Source organism: Aspergillus ibericus, assembly GCF_003184845.1.
Source record: "Aspergillus ibericus CBS 121593 unplaced genomic scaffold BO80scaffold_14, whole genome shotgun sequence".
NCBI lineage: Eukaryota > Fungi > Ascomycota > Eurotiomycetes > Eurotiales > Aspergillaceae > Aspergillus > Aspergillus ibericus.
The window spans coordinates 75,287-94,248 of record NW_020292112.1 but is presented as its reverse complement, the minus strand read 5'-3'; the positions used below and the strand labels follow the sequence as shown (position 1 = coordinate 94,248).

General features: G+C 52.5%; 6 protein-coding genes across 6 annotated transcripts; 2 read left to right on the top strand and 4 right to left on the bottom strand.

The window, feature by feature from the left end:
- Positions 1-34: 34 nt before the first annotated feature.
- BO80DRAFT_38316 (uncharacterized protein) lies at positions 35-2,341 on the top strand. Its single transcript, XM_025716914.1, has 2 exons — positions 35-238; positions 293-2,341. Exon 2 carries the CDS (start codon positions 325-327, stop codon positions 2,302-2,304), a length of 1,980 nt encoding a protein of 659 aa, XP_025576396.1. The 5' UTR covers positions 35-238; positions 293-324; the 3' UTR covers positions 2,305-2,341.
- Positions 2,342-2,378: 37 nt separating this feature from the next.
- On the bottom strand, positions 2,379-4,162 carry BO80DRAFT_454223 (putative MFS transporter; the record flags this gene model as incomplete). Its single annotated transcript, XM_025722061.1, has 6 exons — positions 2,379-2,964; positions 3,028-3,511; positions 3,568-3,609; positions 3,665-3,917; positions 3,985-4,059; positions 4,139-4,162. The coding sequence occupies 6 exons, from the start codon at positions 4,160-4,162 to the stop codon at positions 2,379-2,381; spliced, it is 1,464 nt and encodes a 487-aa protein (XP_025576395.1).
- A 1,171-nt stretch (positions 4,163-5,333) lies between these two features.
- Positions 5,334-7,469, top strand: BO80DRAFT_404175 (putative monooxygenase). Its single transcript, XM_025717670.1, has 7 exons — positions 5,334-5,703; positions 5,762-6,552; positions 6,604-6,659; positions 6,716-6,764; positions 6,831-7,020; positions 7,094-7,197; positions 7,273-7,469. The coding sequence occupies exons 1-7, from the start codon at positions 5,653-5,655 to the stop codon at positions 7,385-7,387; spliced, it is 1,356 nt and encodes a 451-aa protein (XP_025576394.1). The 5' UTR covers positions 5,334-5,652; the 3' UTR covers positions 7,388-7,469.
- Positions 7,470-7,583: 114 nt separating this feature from the next.
- BO80DRAFT_433802 (RmlC-like cupin) lies at positions 7,584-11,750 on the bottom strand (the record flags this gene model as incomplete). Its single annotated transcript, XM_025720841.1, has 12 exons — positions 7,584-7,588; positions 7,686-7,776; positions 7,870-8,170; positions 8,223-8,397; positions 8,458-8,789; positions 8,907-9,018; positions 9,067-9,100; positions 9,148-9,949; positions 10,015-10,078; positions 10,485-10,543; positions 10,646-11,382; positions 11,448-11,750. The coding sequence occupies 12 exons, from the start codon at positions 11,748-11,750 to the stop codon at positions 7,584-7,586; spliced, it is 3,015 nt and encodes a 1,004-aa protein (XP_025576393.1).
- A 501-nt stretch (positions 11,751-12,251) lies between these two features.
- Positions 12,252-12,951, bottom strand: BO80DRAFT_38170 (uncharacterized protein). The gene is made up of 2 exons (XM_025716856.1): positions 12,734-12,951; positions 12,252-12,680 (listed from the first exon to the last, which is right to left on the bottom strand). Exons 1-2 carry the CDS (start codon positions 12,838-12,840, stop codon positions 12,392-12,394), a joined length of 396 nt encoding a protein of 131 aa, XP_025576392.1. The 5' UTR covers positions 12,841-12,951; the 3' UTR covers positions 12,252-12,391.
- A 2,713-nt stretch (positions 12,952-15,664) lies between these two features.
- On the bottom strand, positions 15,665-18,763 carry BO80DRAFT_423978 (FHA domain protein). Its single transcript, XM_025719172.1, has 6 exons — positions 18,638-18,763; positions 18,469-18,536; positions 18,194-18,399; positions 17,988-18,120; positions 17,875-17,926; positions 15,665-17,823 (listed from the first exon to the last, which is right to left on the bottom strand). The coding sequence occupies exons 2-6, from the start codon at positions 18,482-18,484 to the stop codon at positions 16,155-16,157; spliced, it is 2,076 nt and encodes a 691-aa protein (XP_025576391.1). The 5' UTR covers positions 18,485-18,536; positions 18,638-18,763; the 3' UTR covers positions 15,665-16,154.
- Positions 18,764-18,962: the final 199 nt, after the last annotated feature.

Here is an 18,962-nt window from a genome sequence, read left to right as displayed (position 1 = left end):
ATGATTGGCGCTCAAATAGCGCGGAAGGCGGTCACGACGGGTCCTATATAAATAGTCTGATTCTCTCCGCATCCGAACTACTCCGCCCTTCAGGTTCCTTCGAGTCCTTTCCCCGCAAATCCGACCACACCCCCTGCTGGCCTGTCTCAACCAAAGAGACCTCATATTGATGGATCGACTCAAGAGATTCAAGTGCCAGCAATGCAATAGGTCCTATACCAAACTGGAGCACCTTACAGTACGTACTTACTCTCTTTGGTTGCCAGAGTCCCGTTATTGACGACCCCCCTAGAGACATGAGCGGACTCGTAGGTTGCTCGGATAATGCCCACGGCTGTTGCACGATATTCACGCTACATAGACACCAACACCAGACCATACCGCTGTGATGAGTGTGGTAGAAGATTTGGCCGAGGGGACGTCCTTGGCCGCCACAAGAGGCTCCATGCCCGGTCCCAAGCCGATGTCTCTACAGATGCAGGACAATCGGTAGATGATCCTACAGAAGGCCACCTTCCAAGTCCTAAAGAGTCAGCTCAGAGCCTCTTGGGGGTGACTCCATTTGGGCAGTCTTCGTTGTCTGGAAACCAGGAATTATTGGACTCCGACAACCTGCTGGACTGGTTTGTTCCGGATTTCTGGGACTCGTCAGCCATCTCATTACCATTGACGGACATCCCTACCCTGCCGCAGCTGCAAATATCGAATGGTCCGAATCTCTTGTCTACAGAGGAACAGAGTGCTTCTCAGCAGGAGCCTGGAAAGATAGCCATGCAGCAGAGCTACAGATTAATAGAAGATCTATCCAAACGTCTTAACTCGGATTTGCATAGCTCGGGGATTACATCTGCGTTCCTCGATGCATGCTTGCAGGAATTCTTGGGGCGGCTGTCTCCATGCTTCCCCGTTATACACGAGCCAACGTTTGCAACACGTGAGACCATTCCTCCACTGCTGCTGAACATGGTAGCCTTGGGATCTTTGTTTGTGTGTCTGCCGGACTCAGCCCAGAAAGGGGAGATGCTCTGGCGACTGGGTCATACCGCTGTAGCAACCTCCTGGCAAACCCTAAGTAGCCTAAGAGGCCCTAGGGATGCCTGTGACGGTGTTCAATTGGTGTTGACTGCGCTTTTAGGGCAGCTATTTGCACTACTGTCAAGCAACGAAAGCATACGGACGACTGCATTTGTATGGCATGGACTTGGCTTCTACTGGACACGCACATCCGGTATGTACGTTGTGGAAGACATGCAGCAGGATCAGATTCCAGAGCAAGACGCTCCTCATGCGACGAAGCACACGGCATGGATGAAATGGGCAGCTGTCGAAACCAAACGACGAGCGATCCTAGGCCACTATATTCTCGATGGGTTGATATCACAAGTTTCGGGGTCTCCGGCCAGCACACGTCACTTGATAAATTCTATAAAAACGGCAAGCTCTGATGCGGCCTTTCTTGCTAAGAGCGCAGATGAATGGATCATCGAGATGGGAAAATCAATCTCGACCCAACGCCCGTTTAGTGAAGTCTATGTCTCTGTATTTTCACCTGAATATGCGGTGTCCCCACCATCACTCTCGGGCTTCTCGACTTTTGTTATCATCGAGGGTCTACAATCCGTTGTATCAGATCTTCATGAAACCAGCGCCCCGGTATTTGGCGCTGTCTCTGAAAAGCAGATCATCCAGGCCTTACTCAACATCTATAAAACAGATCTGTCCAACAGGTCAGCCGTCCATGATGATAACTTTCAACTCATGCTTCGCTGGCACAGCGTTTGCCTCGAACTCGCCGTTCCATCTGCATCTCTTTGCAGAAGGATATGTTGCGCATATGGCCTCCAACAACCCCTCGGAGGAAAGATGACCAAGGAAGACCATCTATCATTTGACTTGAACCGGTGGGCTAGTAGCATCAATGCTGCTCGCGCAATACTTCATGCACTAGCCATCAATCGAATCGTCAATCAGATTCCGTTCAAACTAGCTCATGCACCTCATATTCCAGCTGCTATCTTTGCGTCTGCAATTGTAATGAGCGGGTGGTGTCTAGCTCGTGAAGAGACTCTCCATGTTCGAGAAGATATTTCGTGGCAGGATATCTGGTGTGGCTCATCCAACTGCGCCCCCGACATTGATCGGTACATCCACCACGAGGCTTTTGACGGAAACAAAGTTCATTTGCTCAATGAGATGAACTCTCTTCAAATTAGTCTTAAAACAATCACATCTCGTTGGAGTGTGTCTCATACCATGGCGGAAACAATCCAACAAATGGTTACTTTGGCTCGCCAATATCACTGATAAAAAAGAACGACAGATTTGCCCGACGTTAAGTACATTGAAGCTGGTTATCATATGCCTTCATATATGCTTGACTAGAAATATTTCGAAGTCCTTTTCCTGATCCACGGCCCAGCGAAGTAGAGTGGTACTCCCAAGGCTAAAACCGCCCATTGGATTCCAGCAAACTCATAGAACATCTTGTCGACTCCTTGACTAGTCATCCAGTCCACCGAGCCCTTGCTCAATCCAAAGGCAACTACGTTTTTGCTAGTATTCACCAACACCAGTGCCTCAGCGCTCGTATGGGGGTATGAATCGACGATGTACGATAGCATCACCGAAGGAACCAGTGTCAGACCTGCTGCAGACATGGCTGAGCCTGCGGCTGGTGCAACATACTGCATCTTGCGGGAGATGGTATATCCAAAAACGACGAGTCCGACCGGCGAGATGAGAAAAGGGACAATAAGGGCGGGAATCCGATGCTCGGGCTTGTGAACGCCGTTATTGCGTTTGCGGAGATAATTGGAAAGACCATCAGTTAACGGGCCGGCGATGGGCCAGACGACGAGAATGCCGACGAAGCTGCCGAGTGCGAAAAGACCAAGAGCGGCAGAGGAGAAGTTGTACGGAGGGGGGGAGAAGAGGTCGGCGGAGAGGGTAGAGATGGAGACCACTCTGTCGGCAAAGAACGGTCAGTGGATATCTCTATCAATGGGGATCGCTGGCAAGAATACTCACGCCCCTAACACAACCCCGTACATCATCGACGCCAGCAGTACTCCCGGTACCAGAAGCATTGGCAATGGCAGCCAGAACATACGAGCGAGGTGCTTGAAAAGACCCTTTTCTTTTGCCGCATCTGATAAGCCAACTTTAAACAGGCTTTTCCAATGGTCACCATAGGAGAACTGGTCTTGTTGCCGTTGCCGCCCTGCGGTGGCATCTGGGATAGCCTCGATATGGCTCTGAAGGATGTCATCCTTTTCCTTAGTCTCGAACTCCAGTTGATCCTCTGGGTTAGGCTCGTAGAGTGTCTCCGGGAGGAAGAAGAAAGTTGCCACGAGGTTGACGGCTCCGATGATGAGGCAAAGGATGAAGAACCAGCGCCAGCCACGGGCCGCAACAAGATAACCGGCTATGAGAGGACCGACTTGGGAGCCGGCAGAGAGGAACAGAGCGTAGAGTGCCATTGCACTGGAGTAGTTGCGCTCGTAGAACATATCTAGGCTCGTTAGCTCAATGAACTAGATAGGATTCGATGAAATAGAGCATACGAACCAGCAAGGATACTCGGGCCTAATGACTCGATCGATCCATATCCTGTAGATGTTAGCAAAAGCGATATTACTAGTCCAAGGGAACCTGAATGCTGTACCAAAACTAGCAAAGACCCTCGCGCCCATCAAGCTATTATAGTCCTTTGCGACGACAGTCCAGATTGCCCCTGCCACAAACATGGCCATGGAAACAAGTACGATCGGGCGCTTCCCGAAGCACAGGGCCAGCGGCATCCAGAAGAGATTCGCGAGGCCCATTGACAAGACAGACCAGGATATCAGGTCGGAAAGTTTTTGGTAGCCCACATGGAGGTCAGCGGCGAGGGAGTCGAACCCGGTTGCTATTCCTGACTATGTCGACATGCTTGTAAGCCCGCTAATCGGTATGATTGGGTCAAGCACGAGGGTAGATCCTTACCGAGTACATATTTCCCAGGAAAACGAATATATTGACCGTTAAAAGGGCAGCATATCGGACTCGACGAGGGAAGAGCTGTGATTCCACGATAGAGACAGTTAATTAGCCATATTTTCTTAATCTCCCCAATCAGATAAAGAGTGTCATGCCATACCTTTGGATCCGTCTTTGTTGCCATTTTGTCCCGGGATTTCGGAAATTCTCAGACTGGCTCGGTGTTCAGTCTGACCAGGAGTGAGAACATCATACGATGCCAAGTCCTATATCTAGACATGAAGCGGTTCATATATCGGCATTTCGGCAGTTGCAGTCGTACCCCAGATTATTACCCCACACCTACTCCACTGAATCATCACATGGCAATATGTCCGGAATCTCCTGAACGGGGTCGATGAAACGCCACGCAAGCACGGGATGTGGCCCTCGGGTTTACCGAGGGGTCGGGACCACCTGATATTCTGGCCTGTAGATGGACAGTGATAAGAAAGGATGGGCCCAGGATCTACTAGTGGCTTTAAGCGATTAGATGGTGTCGTATACAGAGGCCAATGATGACATTTGGTGAGCATTTGGCGTCCACGATATCAATGGCGTCTGTGGTATTGGTCGGAGCTCCCCAGGGATGGACATGTCTGTGCATGATGACCACATAGCTTGTGCCTTCCCCGCTCTAGGAGCTTCATGGATGCCTCTGTCTTACTGCTCGTCCACTCTATGAACGCATAAGGACCTCGTCTCCAAATGCAGGGCTCGGTAAGCCCTGTACACTGGAATAGCCGAGGCCTGGGGATGAGGAGGGGCACGGATAGCACCGACTGCGTTCATGCCTCTTCAGCTCGTCTTCTCTGAAAATCAGATAGAACCCATTTGTGATTGGAATGGATTAGCTTTGTGCAAGCTGTCTGCGTGTTGCTCGCTTGGATTCTGCCTCAGGTGCTCTCGACTCAGGATAGGATGGCGGTTGGGTGGATTCTAACCGGCGAACCTTATTAGCATCAAAAGGAATGGAGGTCCTTGCGTAAACTAGTTACCTTGAGTACTTTCTGGTCCATAGCCACAGACCATTTGTAGGTTCATAGTTCCGTGGATTGTGAGCGCCATCTCGCATTTTGCAACCAGCTTCAGTAGCCAATGCCCGCAAGTGAGTCCAAACAGGACAGAAGACCTTCAAGTCGCAAAGACCTGGGCTACTACTTGGGGGCCATGATCAACATTCTGAGCGATCAGGAAGCGGGGAGGGGGCAGCAGTTCCCAAACGGCGCAAGGCCCCTGGCCCACGTGACGGATGGGATTGTGTCACCTGCCTGGGGCAATCTCGACCTCGTTTCTCCAGGTTTTGAATATCTCCGGATCTTCCACCCCATCTTCCAGCTGTATCCAGCCAATCAAGCAGAATGACAAGCAACAGCACCTCGGATCGCATCATCGCCATCGGATAACCCGACATTCGGGAAAGCCGGCTCTCCGCGGCGATCCTACAAATCAGCCCCAGCTGAGCTGATTGCTGGGAGTCAGTAACTGTTCTGGACCAATTGTCGAGCCTGGCTGCGGAAAAAGTGAAGCTCCGGCGCAGCGTGACGACTCTACATTTAAAGAGCAGCAGGGGGGATTCTCCCTTTCCTGAAACTTTACACACCCTGCAATTGTACGTCCGAAGCTCCTGTCGCAATGGGCATCTTCAATAGCGTTATCTGGAGGGACGATAAGACATCGACAATGGTGCGTTTTGTCCGAGGTCTGTACCATAACACTTAGGAATAATGCTAACAGAATGTAGAGCCGTAACGAGTCCCACCTCGACATCATTGTCGTCGGCGCGGGCCTCAGTGGCCTCGCGACCGCCATTTCCTGCGCCATGTCCGGTCACACCGTCATAGTTCTCGAGCAGGCCAAAGAGCTCGCAGAAGTTGGCGCCGGGCTCCAAATCACCCCCAACGCCTCCCGCCTCTTCTCACACTGGAAGCTCCCCGAAAAGCTATGGAAAGACGCAGCAGAACCCACATCCTTGACGGTGCACCGATACACAGGCGAAGTGCTCGCACATGAGGAGTCATTTGATCGGAATATCCGCGCCAAGTACACTGCACCATTCATTGACCTCCACCGCGTGGACCTGCAACAAGCTCTCTACGCACGAGCCAAGGAGCTAGGCGTAACCTTTCATCTTGACGAGAGGGTCGACTCTATCAACTTTGACACTACTACAGTAACCACCCTCAAGGGCAAGTCCATCTCGGGGGATCTGATCGTCGCCGCAGATGGGCTCTGGTCTCGCTGTCGGGAATGCCTTGGCGGGAAGAAAGATGACCCTATTCCCACGGGCGATCTGGCGTACCGAATTGTCCTAACAGCAGACCAGATCTCAGACCCGGATCTGAAAGCGTGGGTCGAGAACCCAACAGTACATTTCTGGATCGGACCTGGCGCACATGCAGTAGGCTATTCCCTACGGGGTGGGAAGATGTTGAACATAGTCCTCCTGGTGCCAGATGATTTGCCCCCAGGAGTGTCAAGACAGGCAGGATCACTGGAGGAAATGATGCGACTATTTGTGGGTTGGGATCCTGTGTATGCTCCCCAGTTCACACCCGAGAAAGCATACAACTAACCCCGCTCCAGCCTAACCCGCTTCCTAGGCTACGTCAACGGCGTTGATAAATGGAAGCTGATGCACCGTAAGTCCACCCTTTCCCCCCAAATACCGTCCATAACAATTGACCACCCCCCTCAGACGCCGAAATGGAATCCTGGATCAACGACAAATCCAACCTCGTCTTCATGTAATTCCCACCCCACCCCACCCCCTCCTAAACCACAACCACATGCACTAACCAACCACCCTCAAGCGGCGACGCCTGCCACCCCATGCTCCCCTACCTCGCCCAAGGGGCCAACTCCTCCCTGGAAGACGGCGCCGTCCTGGGCAGTCTCCTAGGCCACATGAAACGCAAATCCGACCTCCCAGACATCCTCCGCCTCTACGAGAAATTGCGTAAATCCAGAGGCGAAGCAATCGTCCGAGAAACATTTAAGCAGGTTTGTTCCCCAACCTCCCCACCCCTATTGAATCTCCAAAGCAAAATCCATCTGACTAAAGAAATAAAAACAGCGAAACGACTTCCACATGCCCAACGGCCCCGAGCAAGAGAAACGAGACCAGATTTTCCTATCCCAGTTAGGGAAGGAACTGAAGGGGGCGTTTCCGAGTCGGTGGTATGCATGCCCCTCATCATTTTGATCAAAATTCCCCTTCACCTTTGGAGGACATAGATATCTAACAGAATATAGGACCTGTCCCGAGGTTCAACCGTGGATATATGGATACGATGCTATCAAGGAAGTGGAGAATGTGGTGGCGCAGAATTCGGGATTATTTGGTAGTAAGAAGAGTTCACATTTATAGTTGGTTACGTACAGTGGGAAATAAACGAAGATTAGGAGTTAGGTTTTAATTGATGAGATGGACTCTTTCATATAGAGTAAGGAATAACTTCTCTGTGCGCTTTCTCTAACACATCCAAAACTCGATCAGTGGACCAACAGGCCTAAAAACCCAGCACCCATAAATCATCTATTCCAACATTCCTAACCTGACCTAATCAACCTAACAAACATATATACAAGTGAAATAAACCCACCCACCCCACCCATCTATCAACCCAATACAAAAGAGTCCAAGCAAAGAGTACTAATACACTAACCATCTAGCATCGGAAGACCCCCCAAATCATCAAATAGCCGTGCGATCCCTTCGAAGGAACAATCGGGGAATCCGAATCCGTAGGCCCACTCCTGTTACAGTCCCAGGTCAACAACAAAGGTCTCAGGATAGAAGCATGGAAATGAGGAGGAAAGGGAGTGGGGTATGATGGTGGGGGAGCTTACTGGAATATCAAACCCCGAGTGAGTCGAACTGGGATCTGCAAACTCGGTGATCGTCGTCTCGTCATTAGTACTGCTATTCGTGGGGGTGGTCTGCACGTCAACGGGTCGGAATTCCCGGAGGTAGTGTTTGATGATTTCGACGGATTTACGGGCCACGACGGATTCGTCCATGGCTTCGAGGATCTCGACGGCCATTTCGACGGAGTGGCGGAGGGGAATGGTTTCGGCGCACCTGCCGCGTTTGGACATGGGGAGGAGGAGGGTGGATGTGGCGAACATCACGTAGGTGGTGTTGTACCACCTGAGGCTGTATGTTAGATGGGGAGAGGGAGTACGGTGGAGGACAGACATACCAGCAGCGGAAGAAGGTGTGGATACGGTAGATGTCGTAGATGACCTGGATGGTTTTCATCGCGGCGTCGAGGCATTTCACGATGGTTTCTTCGAGTTCCATGGGGGTGTGTCGGAGTTTGCGCGTAAAGTGGCTTAGGAAGGGTCGGAAGAGGAGCATCTTCACGTTGTAATAGCCTTTCGTGAGAGTATGTTTAGTGCATGTGGGGACGACAAGAGGAGGATCGGAGCACTTACGGATACCGAGAACCAGACGTTGTCTGCGTGCCCATTTTGGATCCCTCAATGCCCCGGTTGTGGATCGCTGGAGAACGTCTGGTTTGATCCGGTCCGGTAGTCTCGCCATCCATCGGTCCAACTCGGTTTCAATCTGCAGAGCAAGATGAAGCTTCTCCTGTAGTGTTATGCGCGAATGGTAGATCTGCACCGAAACCTTGCGAATGATGTATGCAAAATCCACCATCCACGGGATGATGGCATACTCGGACTCGTCTCTTTCCGGAAGTGCCCGGTTGTGATACTCATCCATGCCCAAAGTATCTGGCCGGCCCACTGAGAAGCTCATCTCACTGGTGAGGTTAGGATCATGGTCGCACACGATGCGATGGCCACGCTTACATTTCCAAAGAGAACAAGCCCCTGCTGACATTAGCGCAATTTGATCCCAGTGCAGGACTCGGACTTACCACCAGGTCTTCGATATCCAGCCCGAGCGCTGCTCCGTCGAGCTCCGCACCTCGCGATTGAACCCAGCTGCCAGACACGTCCGGATCGCCAGACCCAAATACATGTACGCCACTATCATCGAATATTAGTCGAGAGCCAAAGCGCCAAACAGATACTCACGGTTCGGATTGAGTTCATTCTGACAAATTTTGGCCTAGACACGGTCAGGCGCATCCTACATATAAGAGGATAACCCCATACCATAAGATACAAACACTGCACCGTATCCAAAGTGTTCGAAAACTGCAGGTAGTTGAGATACATCTGAGCTTCACGAAACAACTTCCTACTCCATTCGAAGCGGGTCAGACCCCCGAGTCGCTCTTCATCCCAGACCCGGACCAATGCCCCAAACGACAGAATACTCAGATACAAGGCGACAAAACACGGCTCAGGCTGAAGACTCCGGTTGAACCAGAGATCGTGCGCACGCAGCAAAAAGTCCTCCTTGTCAATGAGAGGATGAATGAAATGAATATTCTCGAAATAGCCGTTAATAAACGCGTGAGCCTGCTCAAAGTAATAGTTGTGTTCCCGCAATGTCAAGGGCTGGGCGGATCCAGTGCCCGAGGGCGAAAAGCTCGAGTTATGCAGCGTCGAGACGATGGAATACCCCAATTCTTCGGCAGGTGCGTCCCGTCGCTCCAACGGTTGCTGGGGTTCGCGGGCCTTCTGCAGATGGCCGAGGAGCGCTGCGGAGGACGTGCTACCATGAAACTCGATACCGTTGGTATGGTGATTGAGTTCGCTGATCTCATCGCCTACCGACTCTCCCGCTTCGTCATGGTGGTCGTAGATAGATGGTGGCCCCTCGCGGGGAGTGGAACCAGGGCGAGGCAGCGACAGAGGGGTCACTTCGATGCTCACTTGCGGTACCGGTTTCGTCCCGGTGCTGGCCTTGACCTTCTGCGGCGGTGGAGATTGCTGGGAGGTGATTTCCGACTCGGCCATACGCAATCTGGCCGTCAGCTCCTCGACTTTGCGCTCTAGATCCGCGACATATCTGCTCGACGGGTTAGTAGCAATCCCGAGCCCCGTACAGATCTAGATCGAGAGCGGTATGCGTACCGCGCAGATCTGCTGCTTTCGCGTTGGCGGTAGTTCCCTTGATATACGCAGTTGAGTTGGCTTTCTATGGGCGATTAGCAAGTTGCTAGAGCAAGGATCGCGACATACTCTTGCAATGCGAGCAGGGATATTGCTCGTCGCATTTGTATTTCTTGGCTCTGCAGCGGTCGCATGCCTGCGCCGCCCGGGGGCGTTTGGCCCGCGGTGGGGGGAGAGAGTCATCCCGGGTGGTGTGAATCGGGGGCGAATCCTCCATTAAGGGGGGCGACCACATGGATAGAGAGCGATCATAGAAGGTGGGATGAGCAGACGGACAGGAGGGAATCCAGACGGGAGAGTTAGTTTGGAGAGTCTTGGGATGGACAGAAAGCGAGAAGCCAAGCGCGCCGGGAATTCCGACCGTCGCGTCACGTGCGAAGGGCTGCGGGGTCCCCGCGGGGAATGAAGAAAGGAGCTTGCTTAGTTCTTACTTCGTCCACGCCAGGCAGAAACCATTCCAGTTAATGTAGGGATTAGAACAAGTAGAACACTACGAATTAGGTATCAATAGTCGTCATCACATCATGGGGAAACCACCCGCGCTAGCCCATGCATCCTCCCCCACCCTGCCCGTCCCCACCACTTGTCTTACAATTCGATCGTCACATCCAACGCCCCCGCTACCGACTCAACGTCCACCGTGTCCCATTCAGGCGCCTGGTCGGGCAAAACAGCGCCGTCGAATCGCTGACCCAACCGATGGATCAAGGTCTCAATGCCATCGCCATCGGTGAAGGACCACACCCGCACGTACCGACTAGCAAACCCCAGGGCAAACGCCTGGCCGGCGGGAATCACCACCGTCTCGCCTTCGCGGAAAGTCGCTTCGGGGGCGTCCTTCAGGCGGACCGTCAACGTTCCCTCCAAGACACACAGGCAGTGATCCACGGACTGGAAGGTCATGAATTTGGAGAGCAAGGTGTCACCGTAAGTATGGGACGATTCGATGCTGGAAATGGCGCAGACGCCACTGCTCTGGCGGGTGGTGATAAATGGCCGCGACATGACTCCCCCCAGCATCCACTTGGGACCGGTGTTGGCGCGCAAAAAGTATGGTTGCGGGGCCTCGGGGAGCCTTTCTTCATCGCTGGTCCACTCCCCGAGCGCGGGCGGTTGGTAGTGAGGTTGGAACACCACATCAAAGTCCTGCTTTGCGGCCATCACCTTGGGAATCAACAGCGATTTCAGGTCACGGTTATCATCCTCGGGGACAAGTATTCCATCGTACGGCTCGGATACATATCGAAAGAAGTCCACCCAGTCACCCGGGGTGACGACGCCGTATGTCTCGGTATGTGGCCCCAGCAGTTCCGGGTTGTGGACGACCGTCTAGAAAGCCATCACCAGTCAGTCCCGAGAAAGACTCGGATGGAAAAGAGCGCAAGGCGACATACTGGAGGAACATATGCAAAATCGCCCGGGCCCATGATCCGGCACTGGTCGCCATTCCATAGTTTCAAGGCCCCCTTGGTCACCAAGAAGACATCGTGCGCGTGGTTGTGATAGTGAAATCCCGGGGCGTCGGACAGCACGGCGCCGCTCTGGAAGACCGCCATGAGACCATTGGTCTGCTGGGACGAAGCCAGAATGCGAAAAGCCCCTTTGCTGCCGGGGATCGTGATCCGTTCGCCTTCCAGTTGCGGGATGGCGTAGGGGACCCTCCCCTGAGGGGGCTTTTCGGTAAAGGACAAGGCCATGCTGGCAGAATGGATAGCGTATCAGACACTTTAGTCGAAAGATTGTGGAATTGGTAGACCGTGTAGAATGGTGGAGGGCCATGGCGCCTACATATAGGGTTATAGAGTCGGGGCAGTATTCGTCACCGGGGGAAGGGATCTCCATGATACTCCGGGACGCCTGTCTCCAATTACCGATGGTCGGATATGCCGTCAAACCGCGGAGGTCGGGATATCCGACAGGCACCGTGGGTTGGTTCCCTGGATCCAAGGGACTGGAATCGAGAGGGGCAAAGAGGAGAAACTCGGGGGATCTGCCCCCGTGGACTGACGTCACCCCAGTGGGCTTGGACGATCACAGGCATTTCCCATTTGGTATCTGATTATCAATACATCCCAAACCACCCAGAAAAGCAGACCAAGAGAATGAGTGAGGAGAAAGGATGAAACAGCGTTCAGTGTTGCAACCAAGAAGTCAGCAAGGTTCCCTGGGTCTCAAGCTCCCCTGAAACCACCTCCCGCGCGACTCCGTTTTCGCCGAAATTTCCAGCAATTTCACCCGTGGGTCCAGGTGCCAAAGTATAACAAATGCAAGAATTGAATGAGATCCGAGACCCGGACTAGCACAAGGACAACCAGCGCCCTTGGCCCTTCATAGCACCTCATATGGTCCGTGGGGTGTTGGATCTCGCCCCAAGGTGCCCGCCTGAAGAGCTCTCATCGCCGTCTCCAGACCGCCTCCACGCTGTGATGTGCCTGGTATCTGATGACAGCGTGGACGAACTTCTGCTCAGGGACGCTGGGGACGCAGGCACAGAGGAGTCAGGAGTGGTCCCTTGCGAGGAGCTAGTAGTACTCTTGATGGCGGCCGCGGCAGCTGTTGGATTGCAGTGGGGACAAATAAATACATTAAATCCGCGGCCGTTGCAGCTGCTGCAAACGGCATTACTGCTTCACATTAGCGTCAGTGGTGACGTGAGGGGCCTGATGATGAAGTGACTGACCGTGGTGCATTTCCTGCGCAGCTCCGGCATGTCATAACCGTCCGTCCTCCAATACAGGAGGTATGTCCAGGATCTCGTTGATACATTGATCCCGCTTGTGCAGACATGGGTTCGGGAAACAATAACACTGTGTATCGTGTAGTGGGGTGGTAGGTTATGTTGAGAGGTAGATCCTAGTAGGTGTGAAGGAGGGAGTTCGGAGGATTAAGATGAGGCCGAGTCAATCCTGCTATCTCTCAAGGCCGGATATGTTTTTCCATGGAGGGGCCGCTTGGTTTATCAATCCCCCGTGAGGCATAGAACCAGAGCAGTAACCAGATAGGCAGGAGATGAGACGGAGAGAGAGAAAAAGCAACCTTTTCATGGCTGCAGCCAAACTAGGCCGCTCCCTGCTTAGTACCGACGGTGGCCTCGCGGTGGACGGAAATTGTAAGACCCCTCAGCCATGGATTGTGGTACCAGGTCTCGAGTCAAGGGGATCTCGTATCAGCCATGCCGAATCATTTTTCAGCATTCAACTCCGAAGAGAAACCAAGGCGCGAAGAATCGGTCACATCCAGCTGTTTTTTTTCGTATGCCGCACCAATGACACGAGGCCGCACGGTGCGGCATGGTCCAAGGATCATAAAATGACCGCATAATCAGCCCCAGTCCACCTGAGCAGACGCGGGCTGCGCCTGTCGGACGTGTCAATACCTCATAGCCTTTGGAGAAGAACACCGGACTGGTGGAAACCTGTAGCCACTCTCGATCCATAGGGCCGGGTCCAGTGTATGGGTCGTTGTGCCGGTCATTGCTAACCGGACCAGGTGCCTAGATGCAAGGCTTGCTCAAGCGTATCGGACAATGCTGGATCTTGATAATCAGGGTTGCGTGTCCGGGCAGGTGATTACGAGTGCATGTTGCGGTTAGTTAAAATAAAAAAAAAGAAAATAAATAAATCCAAAGCTAAAGCAATGCGAGTATGTGACCAAGCAAGCCGGAAATGGGGATACGGCGGAATACAAGACCAGAAGCATGGCAGCCACGGCGAGTTGTGTTACGCGACTGACTAACAGTCGTCGGTTAGCTCGGCAAGCATTCCACATCGGCTGCTTCGATTAATGCGAGGTGGGCCTCAAGCCTTTTTCCTCAATCCCCCAGGACGGATAGGCGCAGCGCGACACGCGAGTGCGATATGGATAGCTCAGAGTGCGGTTCCAGAGGTATTCTAGACGATGTAGTGCCACCGAACTCGTAGCCATCCGGAGTTAGGGACGTTAGTCCGTAAGCCCCGACTCAAACCTCAAGGAGCTTTCCATGTAGGTCGGTATAGATCTTGGGTGTTTCATGCAGGAGACTGCATCGTTGCCCATTGTCCATCCAATCATTGCAGTGCGCTTCAAGCAACATCGGATACAGTTGAAAATTGTGGCCTAATTTCGGGGCCCTCTCGGAGCTACGCACTCGCTTATTCTCAAGCGCCTGTCTCTCATAGCTTCCTCATGTGTCCGTAAGCAAGACCACGGCTGCGCAACACTGTGCCTCGCTCAAATTCGTGCAGTCCTCCTTTGAGGCATAGAGAGAAACAAGGCTAGGTGATCGAAACCAGAGAAAGGGAACATTGATGTAAGCCTGCGAACAATGGTACAGTGTGACAGAGCCATGAAACAGCGAGGACACGAGGACAAGCGCCATAAAAGATGGGGGCCATGGGGGGCAAATGAAAGTAGACTAAAATCACCGAATGATCAGATAGTGTTCTGGCAATCTGTGATTTCCGTGCCTCGTAAATGGCGGTCCATTCCTTCTCATGCAAGCATCCGGTTCTCATGGGAGTCATAGGAATCCCAGCGCAACAGTTTGGCGGTGACTTCTCCACTTTCGGTTACTGATCGTGCGTCGTTCTCATTAAAGGAGATGAATTTCCCTTGCCTGAACCAATCGCCGTGTCCCAGGACGCTCTCGGGGTGGGCTGCGCCTGCGGATTGGTCACATGTTATATGAATCCCTGCTCATAATATGAAACAGAACCGCGTTGAGAAAGGGACGGGATGACGCAGTCAAGGTGACGAGCTTGGTCAACCCAAATACTCCTGCCGCAGGCACTGCCCTCCTACTGGAACCACTAGTAGGAAAAGATGGCAGCCGCGTCGTGTGAGGATGCTGACAAGAGCAGCGGAACGAGACAAGGGGCCGATCGGAAAGACCGAAAGAGAAGGTTGGGATTGTGTCAACGCGGTCCATGTGGTCCCTTCATTTCCGTCCAGGCCACGGGTGGATGCCACGCCCAGGAAAGCAGGAAAGTGACTGTTGACAAAGAAAGGATCAAGGATGTGGCTTGCAGGTGAGGCAGGAATCGACGACGGCAACAGTCGTGCCCAAGCAAGATCAATGGTCGGTGACCTGCAAGTATCCGGTGGGCATCACGCGCGCGACGGGGGTTTGGATTGGAATTGGCCAGGGCACGTTATCATTGCCATTGTTAACCTGCCCGACTCGAGGCGAAATTGCGGGCTGGGATCGGGGGGCAGCTGAAAGCAGCAGGAGATTTGAGCCCACCCAGCACCAGGTGTAAAAACCACGGACAGAATGCAACTCAGGGAAACGGATGTGACCCCGGCGGTTGACGAGTGGGTGCTCGAGGCCTGGTTGCACAGAGAAAAGCAAGAGGGCAAGACGGCAACCCGGCCGGCCGAGCGGCGAGATGGCCTCGAATCAGCTGATTTCCCCGGCGGCCTGTCGCGCCCTACTACTTACTACTTACTACCTAGATAGTCCTGACTCCTACTAGGGTCCTCCGGGCTCCCCCCGACTACATTCTATGCGAGTAGAACATCGTCCTCTCCTCCCTAATAGGTCGCCGAGGAAGATAAAAGACCCCAGAGGAAGGAAATGGAAAACACACGGAATGGGAGAGACGAAGATTCGGAAAAGGATGGCGTGGAAAGACTCCGGCGCTGTGATCATGGCGGTCACCAGCCCGTCGGGCTAATGGGCCCCGCGGTGGTGAAAGGTCTAAGATGACCCCGGTTGGAAATGAAAGACGGCCCATCGATCATGGAAGCAGTGTCCTGCTGCTGCCGTGGTTAGGTTACATCAGTCGGCTCCACCCTGGGGCGGAATAGTAGACAGCCATCCGAATACCGGGTTGTATTATCTGCTAGAACACTAGTTACATCCAGCTTGCAGGAGATGGCTGCACGTCGAGGCCGATAAAGCACATGAGGACACCTAGAAAAGTAAAACAGCTATGAGACATTCCCAACAACCAAGCAAAAGAAGAGCAGAAGCGCCCGGTAAACCCCGATTCAGCAAATGGTATGAGAACGCCGATAGCACCACTCACTGTGTGTGGATCATAAACACCATAATTCATAGTATGAACGCATTGTTTCCAAAGCAAGTGATCAATCCCTCCTACATTAGCTGTTCATGCCCTTCACTGGAAGTAATCTGGAGGAAGCGATGCCAACGCAGCGATAGTACCGAAAGCACCTATGGCTACCCCCAAAGCCGCCGTAGCAGCATGGCTGGCAAATTTTCCCGCAGTAGATCTCTTCGCTCGCTTCGATGGACGTTCAACCACATCAGCATCACCGACAGGTCCGTCAACCACCGGAGGCTCTTTCGCAATGTCCAAATCGGTCAGCTGAGAAGTTATTTCTAGTTTGTTCACGGGAACAGGTGGCTGAGCATCTGGAAAGCAGGTTTCCTCGTTAGAGCATCCCGGGGACTGATTATCGCTCGAAATAATGATGTCAACTGGGTCTTCGTCATAAACAGCAGTATCAAGTCCAGAGGCTGGAGAAGGACCATCGATGTCTTCCGCCTTTCTTTTCAGTGATCTATTTTCTGGTACGGCAATTGATTCCTGTTCGAGCCTAGGTGCTTGCGGAAACGATGCGGAAGAGACTTTGTGCTGTTCCCATGCTATGGCCGTCGTCTTCTGGATTTCCGGTCCATAATTTGGAGGGGCTTCCTGGTTCTTCTCCATGGCCGTAGCAGTGGACGCAGCGACCGACTCGGTGCTAGGTTTGAAATTAGGAGCAGTATCGCCTAGCAAAAACGATTCATTGTTGACGAAAGGTCCATCAGCGTAAGGCACTTGTGGGGTGGGGGGAGTATGCAGAGCGTAAGCAGTATTTGTAGTGCTTCGTGGATTCCACCAGTCCATGGGAAGAACAGAAGGGGTACTGTGAAAGCTTGGAGCGGGATGATCCAGTGCCTTTCTGCTTTGAGGCGATGGTGTGGGTTGTAGAAAGACTGACGGAGGTGGAGCTTCAGTCGTTGTTATTCCAGCAGGCCGCATACCTTGGCAATGCGAGTCTGGGGCAGTGTTTCCCATGGCCAATAATCCAGGTCCATAGGGTTCGGCTTCACAGGCCAGGCTCTCCCCAATACCTCGAAAGCTCTGAGAATGAGGACCATCGGCCTCGGGATTTGAGCGCGTGTTTGTTTCTTCCACAGCAAAGCCTGTCTCTGGTACTATCAAGTCGCAGATACCCAAAACACGAGGACTGTTGGGTCTCACTGATTCCTCATCTACGTATGATTCGACAGCATTAGATTCGAACGACGACTGAGAGTCCAAGTCATCGTCCAAGCCAGCATGGTCGTCCTCTTCCCAGCTGGAATCTTCTTCATCGCCGTCGTCGTCGTCGGAGTCCATCACAGACATAGCATCTGCCTCTTGAAGGAAGTCGCTGAAATGATGGACCGTGTTGCCGGGGTCCTCAATGATATCTATGACAGATGGTGGGGTCATTCGCGGAGTCACCAGAGGTTGTTCATGTTGTTCACCCTCGAGATCGATAGGGCTTTGTTCGGATCCTGCTCCACCCGCTTGCTTATCACCACTAGTTATATCCGAGGAGGCTGTCACATGACAACTTTCTGCATCATCCTTCTTCAGAGGAGATGTCAAAGGTGATGTGACCTCCATGACTGATTGGTCGTCTGAATCTGAGCCGGGTGCAGAGTTGCCGTCCTCGGATGCGTTCTCAGATGCGTTCTCGGACGCGATTACCACAGGAATGGGATCCTGCTTAACATCACTTTCTTCGTCATCAGGAACGCAGAACGTGTTAGAAGCAGGTACCGGTCTACGGCTGTCCATAGTGTGAGCACTTTCCAAGCGAGGTGGTCCGCATGGGACATACCTAGGATTGGACCACTCAAATTCACAGCGAACCTTAAGTGGAGGGAAGGTATCTACCAGGTCAATGAGCCATCTGTGCTTTCTGAGTTGAGTGGAAAACATGAGATGTCTTACCCGTGCCACGAAATACTGTGGATCCAAAGGTGACCACATCACCATGCTTGATGACAGTGTCCTCATCGGCTGGGATTCTCTTTCCATTTATCCAAGTGCCATGCATCGATCCGCCATCACGAATGTAGACGATCTTAACAAGTGTCGATGACTGTTAGCCCGAGAACTCGATGCTTACAAATGAAATAGCAGCAGAGCGCACATACCTGCTTCTCCAAGGATACCCACATTTTGGCATGATTGCGCGACATGACCCTAGAATCAAACAGTCCATTGTTTTTGGCGGGAATCAGATTCTTTGATTCACGTTTAGAAGCCCGACCAATGTTGGCATCGTTTTTTGTAGGGAAGAAATCTAGGGACCGATATGGGATTTCATCAAAGAGGGATAGAGGGTGGAGCGTCACAACAGCTACACGAAGAACAAAGTATCAGTTTAAACCATTTTCCCATTTCAAGCTAGTTCAAGGTATACACATACCCTGTGTGGCCGGCATGTTGATGTTGTAACAAGCAGACAGATAGAAGAACGATCTTCAGAAGCCCAGTCTAAATCGAATAAAAATAAGACATCAGTGTCGGATGCCAACGCATGGCGCCTTGGGTGCGCAGGTCAGATGCCAGGCACTTGACGCTGATCGAATACTTACCTGCTCAGGGCGCACGAATGAAAGAAAGGGGGAGGGGACAGCAACGCAAACCAGTGCGGAGCCTTCTGAACTAGATGAGTCGATGAAGATTAAGGGAAGGTCGAGATAGGGAGACAGGAGAAGGGATGAAATGGTTGACAGAAGGCTGACGAGGTGGACAACGGGGAAACCCGAGGAAGCTTAGGTAGGAGAGGTAGGAGGGGCAGGAGCATACGACCGACCCGATGGAATCAGCCTGAGGTCAACAGGCGGTCGCAGTCAGGCACCCAGAACCCATACGAAGTGGCTAGCTTGATTCGTACCGCAGTGAAAGTCCCAAAAGTGA